At 36.5% G+C, this 18486-nt stretch overlaps 1 protein-coding gene across 1 annotated transcript in view; it reads right to left on the bottom strand.

Annotated features, from left to right (window-relative positions):
• The window catches only part of LOC133630591 (receptor-type tyrosine-protein phosphatase S-like), a 375093-nt gene that overhangs the window by 190209 nt on the left and 166398 nt on the right, over positions 1 to 18486 (bottom strand). Inside the window, exon 5 of the mRNA XM_062022176.1 lies at positions 12993 to 13181. Within this exon, the coding sequence (XP_061878160.1) occupies positions 12993 to 13181 (189 nt within the window). The remainder of the gene's footprint in view (positions 1 to 12992; positions 13182 to 18486) is intronic.

The raw sequence follows: 18486 nt of genomic DNA, 5'->3' as shown, positions 1-18486 counted from the left end.
AGTTCATGATTATTTGCAAAAAAAAAAAAAAAAAGGTTTTCAGTGTGAACATGAAATACTTGTCATTAAATACGTGTCATCCCACACTTCACAATAATATCACCTCCGGTCTGACTATCAAAACTATGAAAAATTGTCTTACATTGCTGTTGTTTCCTCGGCTGAGCATAACGTTTCTGCCGTGTGATTTCCTTAAATCAGCTGTTCTAGTATTGTTTATTATTATTATTATTATTATTATTTTATTGTATTATTTATTTATTATTAATTAATGTAATTTATTTTATATTATTATTATTATTATATTATTATTAAATCAGCTGTTTCTGTTGTGTGATTTCCTTAAATCAGCTGTTCTATTATTGTTCATTATTATTTGTATTATTATTTTATTGTATTATTTATTATTGCAATTTATTTTATATTATTATTATTATTATTATTATTATTATTATTATTATTATTATATTCTATTATTATTATTATATTCTATTATTATTATTATTATTAAATCAGCTGTTTATTATTAGGAAGACTATGTCCCCCGGCTGGCCTGGGAACGCTTCGGGATCCCCCGGGAGGAGCAGGGACGAAGTGGCTGGGGAGAGGGAAGTCTGGGCTTCCCTGCTTAGGCTGCTGCCCCCGCGACCCGACCTCGGATAAGCGGAAGAAGATGTATGGATAGTTGGATTATTATTATTATTATATTATTATTATCATATTATTATTATTATTAAATCAGCTGTTTCTGTTGTGTGATTTCCTTAAATCAGTTGTTCTATTATTGTTTATTATTATTATTATTATTTTATTGTATTATTTATTCATTATTTATAAATGTAACTTATTTTATATTATTATTATTATTATATTCTATTATTATTATTAAATCAGCTGTTTCTGCCATGTGATTTCCTTAAATCAGCTGTTCTATTATTGTTTATTAGTATTAGTATTATTATTATTTTGTTTTATTATTATTTATTTATTTATGTAATTTATTTTATATTATTATTATTATTATATTATTATATTATTAAATCAGCTGTTTCTGCCATGTGATTTCCTTAAATCAGCTGTTCTATTATTGTTTATTATTGTATTTAATTATTATTTATTATTCAATTATTATTGTAATTTATTTTATATTATTATTATTTATTATTATTATTATTATTATTAAATCAGCTGTTTATGTTGGGTGATTTCCTTAAATCAGCTGTTCTATTATTGTTTATTATTATTATTATTATTTTATTATATTATTATTTATTTATTATTTATTAATGTAATTTATTTTATATTATTGTTATTATATTCTATTATTATTATTATTATTAATTCAGCTGTTTCTGCCGTGTGATTTCCTTAAATTAGCTGTTCTATTATTGTTATATCAGTATTATTATTATTATTTTATTTTATTATTATTTATTTATTATTTATGTAATTTATTTTGTATTATTATTATTATTATTATATTATAATTATTATTAAATCAGCTGTTTCTGCCATGTGATTTTCTTAAATAAGCTGTTCTATTATTGTTTATTATTATTTTATTTGTATTTTATTTGTATTTATTATTTAATTATTATTGTAATTTATTTCATATTATTATTATTATTATATTATTATTATTATATTATTATTATTATTCTTAAATCAGCTTTTCTGCTGTGTGATTTCCTTAAATCAGTTGTTCTATTATTGTTTATTAGTATTATTATTATTTTATTATTTATTAATGTAATGTATTTTATATTATTATTATTATATTCTATTATTATTATTATTTTTAAATCAGCTGTTTCCGCCGTGTGATTTCCTTAAATCAGCAGTTCCTGAGTTCCAACAATAACAACAACAGTTTTTTTTTGTTTGTTTTAATTCCTGACTAACAAAAACGAAAATGGTAAATATAATACCAATGACGCTAGCACAAACACAACATTGAGGCGATAGGACACTTCAGACATGGTCAGTAAATATGGTTGACCTACTAAACTTAACATGGCCCCTTTTTACGACAGTTACTGGCACTTTACGACACCCACTTCAAACACAGCAAACTAAGTGAGCACAAATACATACATAAGAAATGAAATATAATATATTAAACAAAATAACAAATATGAAAGCGACAAGCGGTAGAAAATGGATGGATGGATGGACATACTACTTGCAGTGACAGGAGTTGACATTACTTTTAAAGTATGATGGTGGCAACTTTCTAAAATTGTGTGCAGTTCCTGAATCATTGATCAACCTCCCTCCTATCAGCCACAAGAACACCTTAACTTCAACTTAATCTCAAAGTCCCGGCAACGAGAAGGCAAACAACAACAAAACACACCCCTGGCTGCGCTCCAATCCGAGCTGGCAGGAGTCTACACAATCCCAGGAAGGTGCCCCCATTAAGCGCTCTTAGAGGCGCGTCCTCCGCGCAACATCACGCCGCTATTTTGCGCCTCGCTCAGGTGTAATTGATTTCCTTGCGAGAAGCTTTTGGTTCATTATAGGCTGCATTTTGTTGCTCAGCTCTGTGAGCGCTTTTGTCCACTTGGAATCCCATTAAAGCGTCTTACACTGCAATTTATCTTGATGCTGTTATGTTGGCCTGACATGCTGCTCTGGTGAATGAATGGCATGTCGGGGGCACGGCTCAGAGAGTCCAAGAAAGCTGCAACGGGGGGGTGAGGTGGTAGGGTTGTACGGTATACCGGTACTAGTATAGTATCACGGTACTAATGAATCAAAAACGGTGCATACCCCACCCCCAATTCAACGCCCTTGATGCGAATCCTTTAGGGGGTGATGGACAGATGGGCAGCGCCTGAAGAGCTGCAGCCTGCCACCGTGGCCTCCCCACTCCCTCCCCTCTGTTGCTAGATATCTCGAGATGTACGTTGTAATATGTATATGTGCTTAGGAGCCCAGTCTAGATTGTATTTTTTTACGGGGCGCCTTGTGGCGACCCATCAGCGTTCCTGTTCTGTAACCCTGTACGCTATTTGTTTGTCTCATCTTGAACTGGTTTACCTACCTACCTACTGTACTCTGTTTGAAAAGTACCGGTTAGGGTTAGGGGATGAGGTGGTAGGGTTGTACGGTATACCGGTACTAGTATAGTATCACGGTACTAATTAATCAAAAACGGTGCATACCCCATCCCCAATTCAACGCCCTTGACGCGAATCCCTTAGGGGGTGATGGACGGATGGGCAGCGCCTGAAGAGCTGCAGCCTGCCACCGTGGCCTCCCCACTCCCTCCCCTCTGTTGCTAGATATCTCGAGATGTACGTTTTAATATGTATATGTGCTTAGGAGCCCAGTCTAGATTGTATTTTTTTTTTACTCATCCTTCCCCAGCGTTTACCTTTTTCCCCATCTTTTACGGGGCGCCTTCTGGCGACCCATCAGCGTTCCTGTTCTGTAACCCTGTACACTATTTGTTTGTCTCATCTTGAACTGGTTTACCTACCTACCTACTGTACTCTGTTTGAAAAGTACCGGTTAGGGTTAGGGGATGAGGTGGTAGGGTTGTACGGTATACCGGTACTAGTATAGTATCACGGTACTAAAAAACGGTACATACCCCATCCCCAATCCAACGCCCTTGACGCGAATCCCTTAGGGGGTGATGGACGGATGGGCAGCGCCTGAAGAGCTGCAGCCTGCCACCGTGGCCTCCCCACTCCCTCCCCTCTGTTGCTAGATATCTCGAGATGTACGTTTTAATATGTATATGTGCTTAGGAGCCCAGTCTAGATTGTATTTTTTTTTTTACTCATCCTTCCCCAGCGTTTACCTTTTTCCCCATCTTTCCCCATCAGCGTTCCTGTTCTGTAACCCTGTACACTATTTGTTTGTCTCATCTTGAACTGGTTTACCTACCTACCTACTATATTCTGTTTGAAAAGTACCGGTTAGGGTTAGGGGATGAGGTGGTAGGGTTGTACGGTATACCGGTACTAGCATAGTATCATGGTACTAATTAATCAAAAATGGTACATACCCCATCCCCAATCCAACGCCCTTGACGCGAATCCCTTAGGGGGTGATGGACAGCGCCTGAAGAGCTGCAGCCTGCCACCGTGGCCTCCCCACTCCCTCCCCTCTGTTGCTAGATATCTCGAGATGTACATTTTAATATGTATATGTGCTTAGGAGCCCAGTCTAGATTGTATTTTTTTTTTACTCATCCTTCCCCAGCGTTGACTTTTTTCCCCATCTTTTACGGGGCGCCTTGTGGCGACCCATCAGCGTTCCTGTTCTGTAACCCTGTACACTATTTGTTTGTCTCATCTTGAACTGGTTTACCTACCTACCTACTGTACTCTGTTTGAAAAGTACCGGTTAGGGTTAGGGGATGAGGTGGTAGGGTTGTACGGTATACCGGTACTAGTATAGTATCACGGTACTAATTAATCAAAAACGGTACATACCCCATCCCCAATCCAACGCCCTTGATGCGAATCCCTTAGGGGGTGATGGACAGCTTCTGAAGAGCTGCAGCCTGCCACCGTGGCCTCCCCACTCCCTCCCCTCTGTTGCTAGATATCTCAAGACATAGGTTGTAATATGTATATGTGCTTAGGAGCCCAGTCTAGATTGTAATTTTTTTTTACTCATCCTTCCTTAGTGTTTACCTTTTTCCCATCTTTTACGGGGCGCCTTGTGGCGACCATCAGCGTTCCCGTTCTGTAACCCTGTACACTGTTTGTTTGTCTATGTTCGGCAGCGCACACACACAGAGTTTTTACAAGCAGACACAGTGTGTAGACAGAAAAGGGAGAACGGACGCGTTTTGGTGTAAAAAGTAAAGATAAAGGTGATGTTATAACACTGAAACACCCTCAGAAAGAGGTGCTTCAGGGATATCCGACTGTCTGATTGTAGCGGTCTGCTCCCTGTATTATCAGTGTCAGAGCTTGGTGGTCCACATTGCCGGCAATAAGTCGGACCGGTTTCCTTTGTCACCGATTCTGTTCATCACTTTTATGGACTGAGTGCAGTCAGGGCGTTGAGGGGATCCGGTTTGGTGGCTGCGGGATTAGGTCTCTGCTTTTTGCAGATGATGTGGTCCCGATGGCTTCATCTGGCCAGGATCTTCAGCTCTCACTGGATCGGTTCACAGCCGAGTGTGAAGTGACTGGGATGAGAATCAGCACCTTCAAGTCAGAGTCCATGGTTCTCGCCCGGAAATGGGTGGAACGCCATCTTCGGGTTGGGGAGGAGACCCTTCCCCAAGTGGAGGAGTTCAAGTACCTCGGAGTTTTGTTCATGAGTGAGGGAAGAGTGGTTCGTGAGATCGACAGGCGGATCGGTGCGGCGTCTTCAGTAATGCAGACGCTGTATCGATCCGTTGTGGTGAAGAAGGATCTGAGCCGGAAGGCAAATCTCTCAATTTACCGGTCGATCTACGTTCCCATCCTCACCTATGGTCATGAGCTTTGGGTTATGAGTGAAAGGACAAGATCACGGGTACAAGCGGCTGAAATTAGTTTCTTCTGCCGGGTGGTGGGTCTCTCCCTTAGAGATAGGGTGAGAAGCTCTGTCATCCGGGAGGAGCTCAAAGTAAAGCCACTGCTCCTCCACATGGAGAGGAGCCAGATGAGGTGGTTCGGGCATCTGGTCAGGATGCCACCCGAACGCCTCCCTAGGGAGGTGTTTAGGGCATGTTCGACAGGTAGGAGGCCACGGGAAAGACCCGGGACACGTTGGGAAGACTATGTCTCCCGGCTGGCCTGGGAACGCCTCGGGATCCCCCGGCTGGGGAGAGGGAAGTCTGGGCTTCTCTGCTTAGGTTGCTCGGATAAGCGATTACATCAAAAACAATCCTTTAAACTATGCTCCTGTGCTCAAGCCAACCATGTCTCCCCACACCTACTTCTTACATCCAAATTTGGTCCCTGAGGGTATTTGTCCTGGACTGAATACGATGGAAAACCCAGGTTACTTGCCTTGAAATGGAGGAATAGTCCCCAAGGATTGCACTAAGACCGATTACAGCAATAACATCTCTTGGTATTACGGCGTGCACTCCAAAAACAAGATGTTCAGGCCAGCCAGGAGACGGTCAGGTAGGTCAGTTGTTGCAGACATTTTGAGGTTCCTTTGGAGCCAGAAGAGTACAGATGGAAATGGCAGACAAAAGGTTGACAAGGGCAGAAGTGCTCGGCGAAGGATGTCGGCGAGCAGCAGCCAGATAGCGAGGAGGACGTGGGCATGAGCTACAGCAAAATAGTTTCGCCTCACCATCACTTTCGCTCTCCCCGAGGACCGGCTGAGGGAAAATAGCTGAGGAATGTGCGTCGGCTTACACCAGGAGAGACCTGGTGGTCTCCGCACAAACACACCAAAGTGTCTTCGGTGCAAATTGCTAAACGCTCTCTCTCCTCATGTCGTTCACGGCAAGTGAACATGCTAACAACGTCGTCAGTTAAATATAGAAGTCCGCGTGACGCATGTTTGATGCCGGGCGTTTTTTTTCCCAAGAGTGTGAGGCGGGCTAGAAGACTTCAGGAGACGTGCAGAACAGGTGCTGTGTGTGTAAAATGTCTATTTGTACGAAATGGTATTGGAATATTAGACTTCCTTTTATTGTCATTCAAAGTTGAACTTTACAGGACAGATAAGAACGACATTTGGTTGCATTAGCTGGTTGTAGTGCGGGATAAAAGAGCAATAAGGTGCAGATATAAATAAATAGATTATTGTACAGATAAATATATTCCACGTTTATGGATGTATTGTCTTTATATTCCAGCCAGTTAATCCGTTTTTTGGGGGGGAATTGAGAGGATTATTATGATGTGTTCAAGAGTCTTACAGCCGGAGGGAAGAAGCTGTTACAGAACCTGGAAGTTCTGCTACGGAGGCTGCGGAACTGTGAATTTGTGAGTGAATTCTATTTACATAGCGCTTTTCTCTAGTGACTCAAAGCTGTCACGTGTGGGGGGGTCGCATCTTTCTGCGGGGTTCGTTCTCCTGTGATGCAGACGGACTACTCCGGACAAGGCGTGCGGGTAGGAACATGATTTAATCTTAGAAAATCAAATACGTACTAAAAATGTCTATTTAGGAATGACAGAGTGCTTCATATGAAATGATATTGGAATATTAGACTTCCTTTTATTGTCATTCAAATTCGAACTTAACAGTACAGATAAGAACGGAATTTCGTTGCATTAGCTGGTTGTAGTGCGGGATAAAAGAGCAATAAGGTGCAGATATACATAAATAGATTACTGTACAGATAAATATATTCCACATTTATGGATGTATTGTCTTTATATTCCAGCCAGTTAATCCGTTTTTTGGGGGGGAATTGAGGGGATTATTGTGATGCGTTCAAGAGTCTTACAGCCGGAGGGAAGAAGCTGTTACAGAACCTGGAAGTTCTGCTACAGAGGCTGCGGAACTGTGAATTTGTGAGTGAATTATATTTACATAGCACTTTTCTCTAGTGACTCAAAGCTGTCACGTGTGGGGGGTCGCATCTTTCTGCGGGGTTCGTTCTCCTGTGATGCAGACGGACTACTCCGGACAAGGCGTGCAGGTAGGAACATGATTTAATCTTAGAAAATCAAATACGTACTAAAAATGTCTATTTAGGAATGACGGAGTGCTTCATATGAAATGATATTGAAATATTAGACTTCCTTTTATTGTCATTCAAATTCGAACTTAACAGGACAGATAAGAACGGAATTTCGTTGCATTAGCTGGTTGTAGTGCGGGATAAAAGAGCAATAAGGTGCAGATATACATAAATAGATTACTGTACAGATAAATATATTCCACATTTATGGATGTATTGTCTTTATATTCCAGCCAGTTAATCCGTTTTTTGGGGGGGAATTGAGGGGATTATTGTGATGCGTTCAAGAGTCTTACAGCCGGAGGGAAGAAGCTGTTACAGAACCTGGAAGTTCTGCTACAGAGGCTGCGGAACTGTGAATTTGTGAGTGAATTATATTTACATAGCACTTTTCTCTAGTGACTCAAAGCTGTCACGTGTGGGGGGTCGCATCTTTCTGCGGGGTTCGTTCTCCTGTGATGCAGACGGACTACTCCGGACAAGGCGTGCAGGTAGGAACATGATTTAATCTTAGAAAATCAAATACGTACTAAAAATGTCTATTTAGGAATGACGGAGTGCTTCATATGAAATGATATTGAAATATTAGACTTCCTTTTATTGTCATTCAAATTCGAACTTAACAGGACAGATAAGAACGGAATTTCGTTGCATTAGCTGGTTGTAGTGCGGGATAAAAGAGCAATAAGGTGCAGATATACATAAATAGATTACTGTACAGATAAATATATTCCACATTTATGGATGTATTGTCTTTATATTCCAGCCAGTTAATCCGTTTTTTGGGGGGGAATTGAGGGGATTATTGTGATGCGTTCAAGAGTCTTACAGCCGGAGGGAAGAAGCTGTTACATAACCTGGAAGTTCTGCTACGGAGGCTGCGGAACTGTGAATTTGTGAGTGAATTCTATTTACATAGCACTTTTCTCTAGTGACTCAAAGCTGTCACGTGTGGGGGGTCGCATCTTTCTGCGGGGTTCGTTCTCCTGTGATGCAGACGGACTACTCCGGACAAGGCGTGCAGGTAGGAACATGATTTAATCTTAGAAAATCAAATACGTACTAAAAATGTCTATTTAGGAATGACAGAGTGCTTCATATGAAATGATATTGGAATATTAGACTTCCTTTTATTGTCATTCAAAGTTGAACTTTACAGGACAGATAAGAACGACATTTGGTTGCATTAGCTGGTTGTAGTGCGGGATAAAAGAGCAATAAGGTGCAGATATACATAAATAGATTACTGTACAGATAAATATATTCCACATTTATGGATGTATTGTCTTTATATTCCAGCCAGTTAATCCGTTTTTTGGGGGGAATTGAGGGGATTATTGTGATGCGTTCAAGAGTCTTACAGCCTGAGGGAAGAAGCTGTTACAGAACCTGGAAGTTCTGCTACGGAGGCTGCGGAACTGTGAATTTGTGAGTGAATTATATTTACATAGCACTTTTCTCTAGTGACTCAAAGCTGTCACGTGTGGGGGGGTCGCATCTTTCTGCGGGGTTCGTTCTCCTGTGATGCAGACGGACTACTCCGGACAAGGCGTGCGGGTAGGAACATGATTTAATCTTAGAAAATCAAATACGTACTAAAAATGTCTATTTAGGAATGACAGAGTGCTTCATATGAAATGATATTGGAATATTAGACTTCCTTTTATTGTCATTCAAATTCGAACTTTACAGGACAGATAAGAACGGAATTTCGTTGCATTAGCTGGTTGTAGTGCGGGATAAAAGAGCAATAAGGTGCAGATATACGTAAATAGATTACTGTACAGATAAATAAATTCCACATTTATGGATGTATTGTCTTTATATTCCAGCCAGTTAATCCGTTTTTTGGGGGGGAATTGAGAGGATTATTATGATGTGTTCAAGAGTCTTACAGCCGGAGGGAAGAAGCTGTTACAGAACCGGGAAGTTCTGCTACGGAGGCTGCGGAACTGTGAATTTGTGAGTGAATTCTATTTACATAGCACCTTTTCTCTAGTGACTCAAAGCTGTCACGTGTGGGGGGTCGCATCTTTCTGCGGGGTTCGTTCTCCTGTGATGCAGACGGACTACTCCGGACAAGGCGTGCAGGTAGGAACATGATTTAATCTTAGAAAATCAAATACGTACTAAAAATGTCTATTTCGGAATGACAGAGTGCTTCATATGAAATGATATTGGAATATTAGACTTCCTTTTATTGTCATTCAAAGTTGAACTTTACAGGACAGATAAGAACGGAATTTCGTTGCATTAGCTGGTTGTAGTGCGGGATAAAAGAGCAATAAGGTGCAGATATACATAAATAGATTACTGTACAGATAAATATATTCCACATTTATGGATGTATTGTCTTTATATTTCAGCCAGTTAATCCGTTTTTTGGGGGCGGAATTGAGGGGATTATTGTGATGCGTTCAAGAGTCTTACAGCCGGAGGGAAGAAGCTGTTACAGAACCTGGAAGTTCTGCTACGGAGGCTGCGGAACTGTGAATTTGTGAGTGAATTATATTTACATAGCACTTTTCTCTAGTGACTCAAAGCTGTCACGTGTGGGGGGTCGCATCTTTCTGCGGGGTTCGTTCTCCTGTGATGCAGACGGACTACTCCGGACAAGGCGTGCAGGTAGGAACATGATTTAATCTTAGAAAATCAAATACGTACTAAAAATGTCTATTTAGGAATGACAGAGTGCTTCATATGAAATGATATTGGAATATTAGACTTCCTTTTATTGTCATTCAAATTCGAACTTAACAGTACAGATAAGAACGGGATTTCGTTGCATTAGCTGGTTGTAGTGCGGGATAAAAGAGCAATAAGGTGCAGATATACATAAATAGATTACTGTACAGATAAATATATTCCACATTTATGGATGTATTGTCTTTATATTCCAGCCAGTTAATCCGTTTTTTGGGGGGGAATTGAGGGGATTATTGTGATGCGTTCAAGAGTCTTACAGCCTGAGGGAAGAAGCTGTTACAGAACCTGGAAGTTCTGCTACGGAGGCTGCGGAACTGTGAATTTGTGAGTGAATTCTATTTACATAGCGCTTTTCTCTAGTGACTCAAAGCGCCTTTTACATAGTGGAACCCAATATCTCAATCAATCAATCAATCAATCAATGTTTACTTATATAGCCCTAAATCACAAGTGTCTCAAAGGGCTGCACAAGCCACAACGACATCCTCGGCTCAGATCCCACATCAGGGCAAGGAAAAACTCAACCCAAAAGGATTACAATGAGAAACCTTGGAGAGGACCGCAGATGTGGGTGACCCCTGCCCCCTCTAAGGCGACCGGTGCAATGGACGTCAAGTGGATCTAGCATAATATTGTGAGAGTCCTCCCACAGACGGGTCTGTCTGGGAGGAAGTCCAGCAGCCAGTTGCATAGGGCGGAACCGAATCCAAGGGGGTCCAGTTTGCTCACCAATATGATAATATAAATAAAAACAATAATATAATGACAATATTATATGCTGCCACAGTGGGCATGCTATATCGTGTTTCCCCTAAACTGCCAAGATGCCTGTGGGCGGTGGAGGCGTGGTTATGGGCGTGGTCACAATGACATCATCGAGTAATTTGCATAATTTGCTATGATGATACGATTTTCTTTAAAAAGGCTCCAAAAATGAGTACGGTAAACATTCTCTACTAACTAAAGTTCCTTGGGTGATTAATGTAAAGTCACTACACCGGTATGTTTTAGTGCTTTCATGGTGAGTTTACTGACAGATATAAGTAAGAACTTTACACTACTTTATATTAGAAATGGCAACAGTGGAGGATGAATGTCACATAACAAGAAGATAGAGACAAAGAAGATGCTTATCGACTACGGGGTCGGCACAGACTACAATGGCGGATGCGCGCAAATTTTCAGGACTTATGCAGATCCCAAATACAGATCAGCAGGTACAAGAAGGTAAGAAAAGTTGCATATTATTGCGAAAAAAAACGGCAGATAATATGTCTTACCTTATACACACACCATAATAATACTCCTATGTTGAAGCACAGTACAATCCATCAAGCGGTGTGGCTTCATTGCTTACCAAAGTCCTACTAAAACATTTTAATTAGTGGACCACATATAATCACGCAGTGTGTATATAAATATAAATACAGTCTATTATACAGCATTATTCACATGTGAATAACATAAATACAGTCTATTATACAGCATTTTTATTCACACAGCATGTGAATAATATAAATGCAGTCTATTATACATCCATATTCACATGTGAATAATATATAATTACAGTATATTACACAGCATTATTCACATGTGAATAATATAAATACAGTCTATTATACAGCATTATGCACATGTGGATAATATAAATAGTCTATTATACAGCATTATTCACATGTGAATAATATAAATAGTCTATTATACAGCATTATTCACATGTAAAAAGTATAAATGGTTTATTATACAGCATTATTCACATGGAAATAGTATAAATAAAGTCTATTATACAGCATTATTCACATGTGCATAATATAAATGCAGTCTATTATACAGCATTGTTCACATGTGAATAATATAAATGCAGTCTATTATACAGCATTATTCACGTGTGAATAATATAAATACAGTCTATTATACAGCATTATGCACATGTGGATAATATAAATAGTCTATTATACAGCATTATTCACATGTGAATAATATAAATAGTCTATTATACAGCATTATTCACATGTAAATAGTATAAATAGTTTATTATACAACATTATTCACATGTAAATAGTATGAAATACAGTCTATTATACAGCATTATTCACATGTGAATAATATAAATACAGTCTATTATTCAGCATTATTCACATGTGAATAATATACAGTCTATTATACAGCATTATTCACAAGTAAATAATATAAATACAGTCTATTATACAGAATTATTCACATGTGAATAATATAAATGCAGTCTATTATACAGCATTATGCACATGTGGATAATATAAATAGTCTGTTATACAGCATTAGTCACATGTGAATAATATAAATACAGTCTATTATACAGCATTATGCACATGTGGATAATATAAATAGTCTATTATACAGCATAATTCACATGTGCATAATTTTAAACTATCACGTGGGTCGGGTTGGACACCTGTTTGCAGCATGGGGAGGTCCTAAATGTTGATTAAAAAACTATTTTCTTCCCGGCTCCGGAATAAAGCAAATTCATATAATTGGCAGGGCGGTAAATCCCCGCAGCATCAGAGAGGAGCATGTAATCTCTGCATCATAATCACAAGTAAAGCATGATAATCACCACTTTTAGAGCAACAGGGGATTTGATACGACAGCAAAGCCGAGCTGGAGATGCGGCGTCAACAAGGAATCCTCCCGGTCTCACCTGATCTGAGCTGCTTGATGCGACCTTGGCTGGAGCCGGGTTCCACGGGCAGGAAGTCCTTGAACCAGGAGATCTCCGGGTCGGGGGTCCCGCTGGCGGCGCACAGCATGGTGGCCGTCCTGGTGCGCTCCACCACCTTCAACTGGGGGCCCATGTCGATGCTCGGGAAGCCAAATGGCAACAGGTCCTCTGGAAAAGATGTGCAGGGTCAATATCAATATATTTATATGTATATTTATATTTATTTATGTATTTCTACTATTTATTTAACATTTTAGTTATTGTATTTATTTTATTTGAACTGAGCAAAATTTTATTTATTTATTTAAATGTATATGTATATTCATTTTTTATTTATACTATTTATTTATGTATTCATTTAAAATTGTATTTATTTTATTTGAACTAAGCAACATTTTATTTATTTATTTATTTATATTTATATGTATATGTATATTCATATGTATATGTATATTTATATGTATAGTTATATTTATTTATGTATTTATACTATTTATTTATTTATTTAAAATTGTATTTATTTTATTTGAACAGAGCAAAATTGTATTTATGTATGTATGTATGTATGTATGTATTTATATTTATTTATTTATACTGTTTATTTATTTATCCATTTATTTATTTAAAATTGTATTTATTTTATTTGAACTAAGTAAAATTATCTGACAATTAGGCTTGTCAAGACTTTCCAAAACAAGTCAAATTAGCTAACTTCAATGAACCCAAAAAATAGCTTAAAATAAGTATATTCTCACTAATAACAAGTGCACTATTGTAATTTTGATGAATTTACCTGAATGGGCATGAACTATTTCTGTTCAAAACTGTTAGAAATGTTAAAATGTAATAATCACTTATTCTTCTCTTCTTTGATACTTTACATCAGTTTTGGATGATACCCCACTTTTAGGTATCAATCTGATACCAAGTAGTTACAGGATCATACATTGGTCATATTCACATGTTTACTGAGTTTATAAACATAATATACATTTTAAAAAAAGGAAAAAATATGGAAGTAATCATAGTAGTATCAATGAGATACGCTCTTGTACTTGGTATCATTACAGTGGATGTCAGGTGTGGATCCACCCATGGCGTTTGTTTACATTGTGACGCCGGTGAGCTATTGTATCCTCCTACGGTGTGTAGTGAAGCATGTTTAGCTATTCCTCGTCCTCCAGTGATAATGCTACATGTAAGAAACTTACTTTATTTGTCGCCATGGAGGCCAGGATTAGTGATTTAGAAGTAGCTAAAATACTCCCGACTTAAAGCAGCTCTTCCTGAGGGTGTTTCAGTGTTATAACTTCACCTTTATCTTGACTTTTTACACCAAAATGCGTCCGTTCTCCCTTTTTCTGTCTACACACTGTGTCTGCTTGTAAGTACTCTGTGTGTGCGCGCTGCCCAACATGCTCCTCTGCTCCTAAAACCAACAATGTCATGCTTGTAAAAATAAAATAATAATAATAAATTGTGAACCGGTACTTTTCAAACAGAGTATAGTACAGTTTTTGATTCATTAGTACTGTGATACTATACTAGTACCGGTATTCTTTACAACCCTAATACATAGTAATTGCAGTGAAACAGACAAAAAAGGAGTTTTGGACATAAACTCACACCATAACCACACATTTTAACTACTGACCAATGACTTTAAAGAATGAAAATAGATTATTCTGAAATGACCTTGAACCCACACATGACTGATGTCCGTCACTGGAGAGACTCTCTCTCCTCCCACGCCTAAAACATCTGCAGACACTTGGAAGTGAAGACAACATGGCCACTGTATCTATCTTCCTCATCTCATCTTTTCTCCACATTACATCTATCTCATCTTTTCTCCTGCAGCGAGCTCTCATTATGTGATTTAGTAGGCGGGCAAGGTAGGATGTGTTCCTGACAGCCATCACTACATACCTCCCCATCAGCAGGGGACGCACTGAAAACACACACACACACACACACACACACACACACACACACACACACACACACACACACACACACACACACACACACACACACGCACACACACACACACACGCACACACACACACACTTGTATTTGTGACCTTCTTGAGACCTGAGAAAAATGCCTCCCTCTTTAGGACCAGCCTTTCTAGATATATAAAGAAGTGTATTTACAACATTAATAATATATACATACTATGCACATATAAAAAAGCTTGTTGTGAAAAATGAGTTGAAATTTCACAGGAAAAATGTAGAATTTTGGCAGTAGTATAATAAACGTCGTAACAACGCAAGTCAAAATTTGACAAGCAAAACTGAACATTTGGGCAATATTATGATAAAAGTTGGAATTTTACTCAATAACAGTAAAAAAAGTACTAATTTCATGAGAAAATATTGCAATATTACAGAAACAGAAAGAATGAGAAATTGTTCCCAATTATATAAGAAAAACGTCGACACATTGTGAGAAAAAGACTGATTTTAGTAATTTTTTAAATCTTTTGTTTGTAATTGTTTTTTAATTTTCATTTCAGTTTTACAAGAAAAGCTTAACATTTTGACAATTTTATGAAAAGAGTCGTCATTTTGCTCGACAAAAGTCACAATTTTATAAGAAAACTTTAAAATGTTGGCAATATTATCATAATAATCGGAATTGTACTTGGCAAAATTATGACAAAAGTCATTTTACTCAAAAAAAAGGTAACTCAAAAAATGTCACTATTTTACAAGAACAACAAAAAAATGGCAATATTGTGACAAAACTCAGAATTCTATAGGACAAATGTCACCACTTTGCATTGAAAAGTAATAATTTTACATAAAAAAGTAAATTTTAAGAAAAAATATTGCAATATCACAGAAAAAGAAAGAATATGAGAAATTGTTCCCAATTTTATAAGAAAAAAGTCGACACATTGTGAGAAAAAGACTGCTTTTTAGTTATTTTTTTAATATTTTGTTTGCAATTAGTTTTTAATTTTCATTATTTACTTACACACGCTTAAACGCACGCACACACACAGTTTCACAAGAAAAATGTAGAATGTTGGCAGTATTATAATAAGAGTCAAAATTTTACTCAACGCAAGTCAAAATTTGACAAGAAAAACTGAACATTTGGGCAATATTATGATAAAAGTTGGAATTTTACTCAATAACAGTAAAAAAAAGTACTAATTTCATGAGAAAATATTGCAATATTACAGAAACACAAAGAATATGAGAAATTGTTCCCAATTTTATAAGAAAAACGTCGACACATTGTGAGAAAAAGACTGATTTTACTAATTTTTTTAATCTTTTGATTGTAATTGTTTTTTAATTTTCATTTCAGTTTTACAAGAAAAGCTTAACATTTTGACAATTTTATGAAAAGAGTCGTCATTTTGCTCGACAAAAGTCACAATTTTATAAGAAAACTTTAAAATGTTGGCAATATTATCATAATAATCGGAATTGTACTTGGCAAAATTATGACACAAGTCATTTTACTCCAAAAAAATTGTACTCAAAAAATGTCACTATTTTGCAAGAACAACAAAAAAATGGCAATATTGTGACAAAAGTCAGAATTCTATAGGACAAATGTCACCACTTTGCATTGAAAAGTAATAATTTTACATAAAAAAGTAAATTTTAAGAGAAAATATTGCAATATTACAGAAAAAGAAAGAATATGAGAAATTGTTCACAATTTTATAAGAAAAAAGTCGACACATTGTGAGAAAATGACTGCTTTTTAGTTATTTTTTAAATATTTTGTTTGCAATTAGTTTTTAATTTTCATTATTTACTTACACACGCTTAAACGCACGCACACACACAATTTCACAAGAAAAAATGTAGAATGTTGGCAGTATTATAATAAGAGTCATAATTTTACTCAACGCAAGTCAAAATTTGACAAGAAAAACTGAACATTTGTGCAATATTATGATAAAAGTCGGAATTTTACTCAATAACAGTAAAAAAAAGTACTAATTTCATGAGAAAATATTGCAATATTACAGAAACAGAAAGAGTATGAGAAATTGTACCCAATTTTATAAGAAAAACGTCGACACATTGTGAGAAAAAGACTGCTTTTAGTAATTTTTTTAATCTTTTGATTGTAATTGTTTTTTAATTTTCATTTCAGTTTTACAAGAAAAGCTTAAAATGTTGACAATTTTTTGAAAAGAGTCGTCATTTTGCTCGACAAAAGTCACAATTTTATAAGAAAACTTTAAAATGTTGGCAATATTATCATAATAATCGGAATTTTACTTGGCAAAATTATGACAAAAGTCATTTTACTCCAAAAAAATTGTACTCAAAAAATGTCACTATATTACAAGAACAACAAAAAAATGGCAATATTTTGACAAAAGTCAGAATTCTATAGGACAAATGTCACCACTTTGCATTGAAAAGTAATAATTTTACATAAAAAAGTACATTTTAAGAGAAAATATTGCAATATTACAGAAAAAGAAAGAATATGAGAAATTGTTCACAATTTTATAAGAAAAAAGTCGACACATTGTGAGAAAATGACTGCTTTTTAGTTATTTTTTAAAATATTTTGTTTGCAATTAGTTTTTAATTTTCATTATTTACTTACACACGCTTAAACGCACGCACACACACAATTTCACAAGAAAAATGTAGAATGTTGGCAGTATTATAATAAGAGTCATAATTTTACTCAACGCAAGTCAAAATTTGACAAGAAAAACTGAACATTTGTGCAATATTATGATAAAAGTTGGAATTTTACTCAATAACAGTTGCAATTTGACAAGAAAAAGCTTAAAATGTTGTCAATTTTATGAAAAGAGTCGTAATTTTACTCGACAAAAGTCAACATTTTATAAGAAAACTTAAAAATGTTGGCAATAACATAGTAATAATCAGAATTTTACTCTGCAAAACTATGACAAAAGTAATCATTTTACTCCAAAAAATTTGACTATTTTACCAGAACAACAAAAAGACTGGAAATGTTGTGATAACAATCTAAATTTTACATGACAAATGTCACCATTTTGCATTAAAAAGTAGTAATTTTACATTAAAAAAGTAATAATTTTAGGAGAAATTATTGCAATATTACAGAAACAGAAAGAATATGAACATTTTTTCCCAATTTTATAACAAAAAAGTCAACTTGTGAGAAAAAGACTGATTTTAGTTTTTTTTGTTTTTTTTAAAAATTTTTGTCTGTAATTGATTTTTAATCTTCATTATTTACATCAAGTTATTACATAATGTCTCTAAATGCATATTTATTTTATTTATTTAAATTACTTTGCCCAAGGGGGTTCGCATTTCAAATTCTTACACACACTTGTTATTTCATATGTTGACCAGAGGGGGAGCACTTTTAAAAGCGACACACAGTCAATGTGAAAAATCCCTCCTTTTTGGGACCACCCTCGTTTTGACCAGCAGGGGTGCAAATGAGACATTGTCTATTAGATGCAATGTTATTGGGGCCATG

The sequence above is a fragment of the Entelurus aequoreus genome, linkage group LG16 (genome assembly GCF_033978785.1).
Source record: "Entelurus aequoreus isolate RoL-2023_Sb linkage group LG16, RoL_Eaeq_v1.1, whole genome shotgun sequence".
Lineage (NCBI taxonomy): Eukaryota > Metazoa > Chordata > Actinopteri > Syngnathiformes > Syngnathidae > Entelurus > Entelurus aequoreus.
This window is presented reverse-complemented; position numbering and strand designations above follow the sequence as displayed.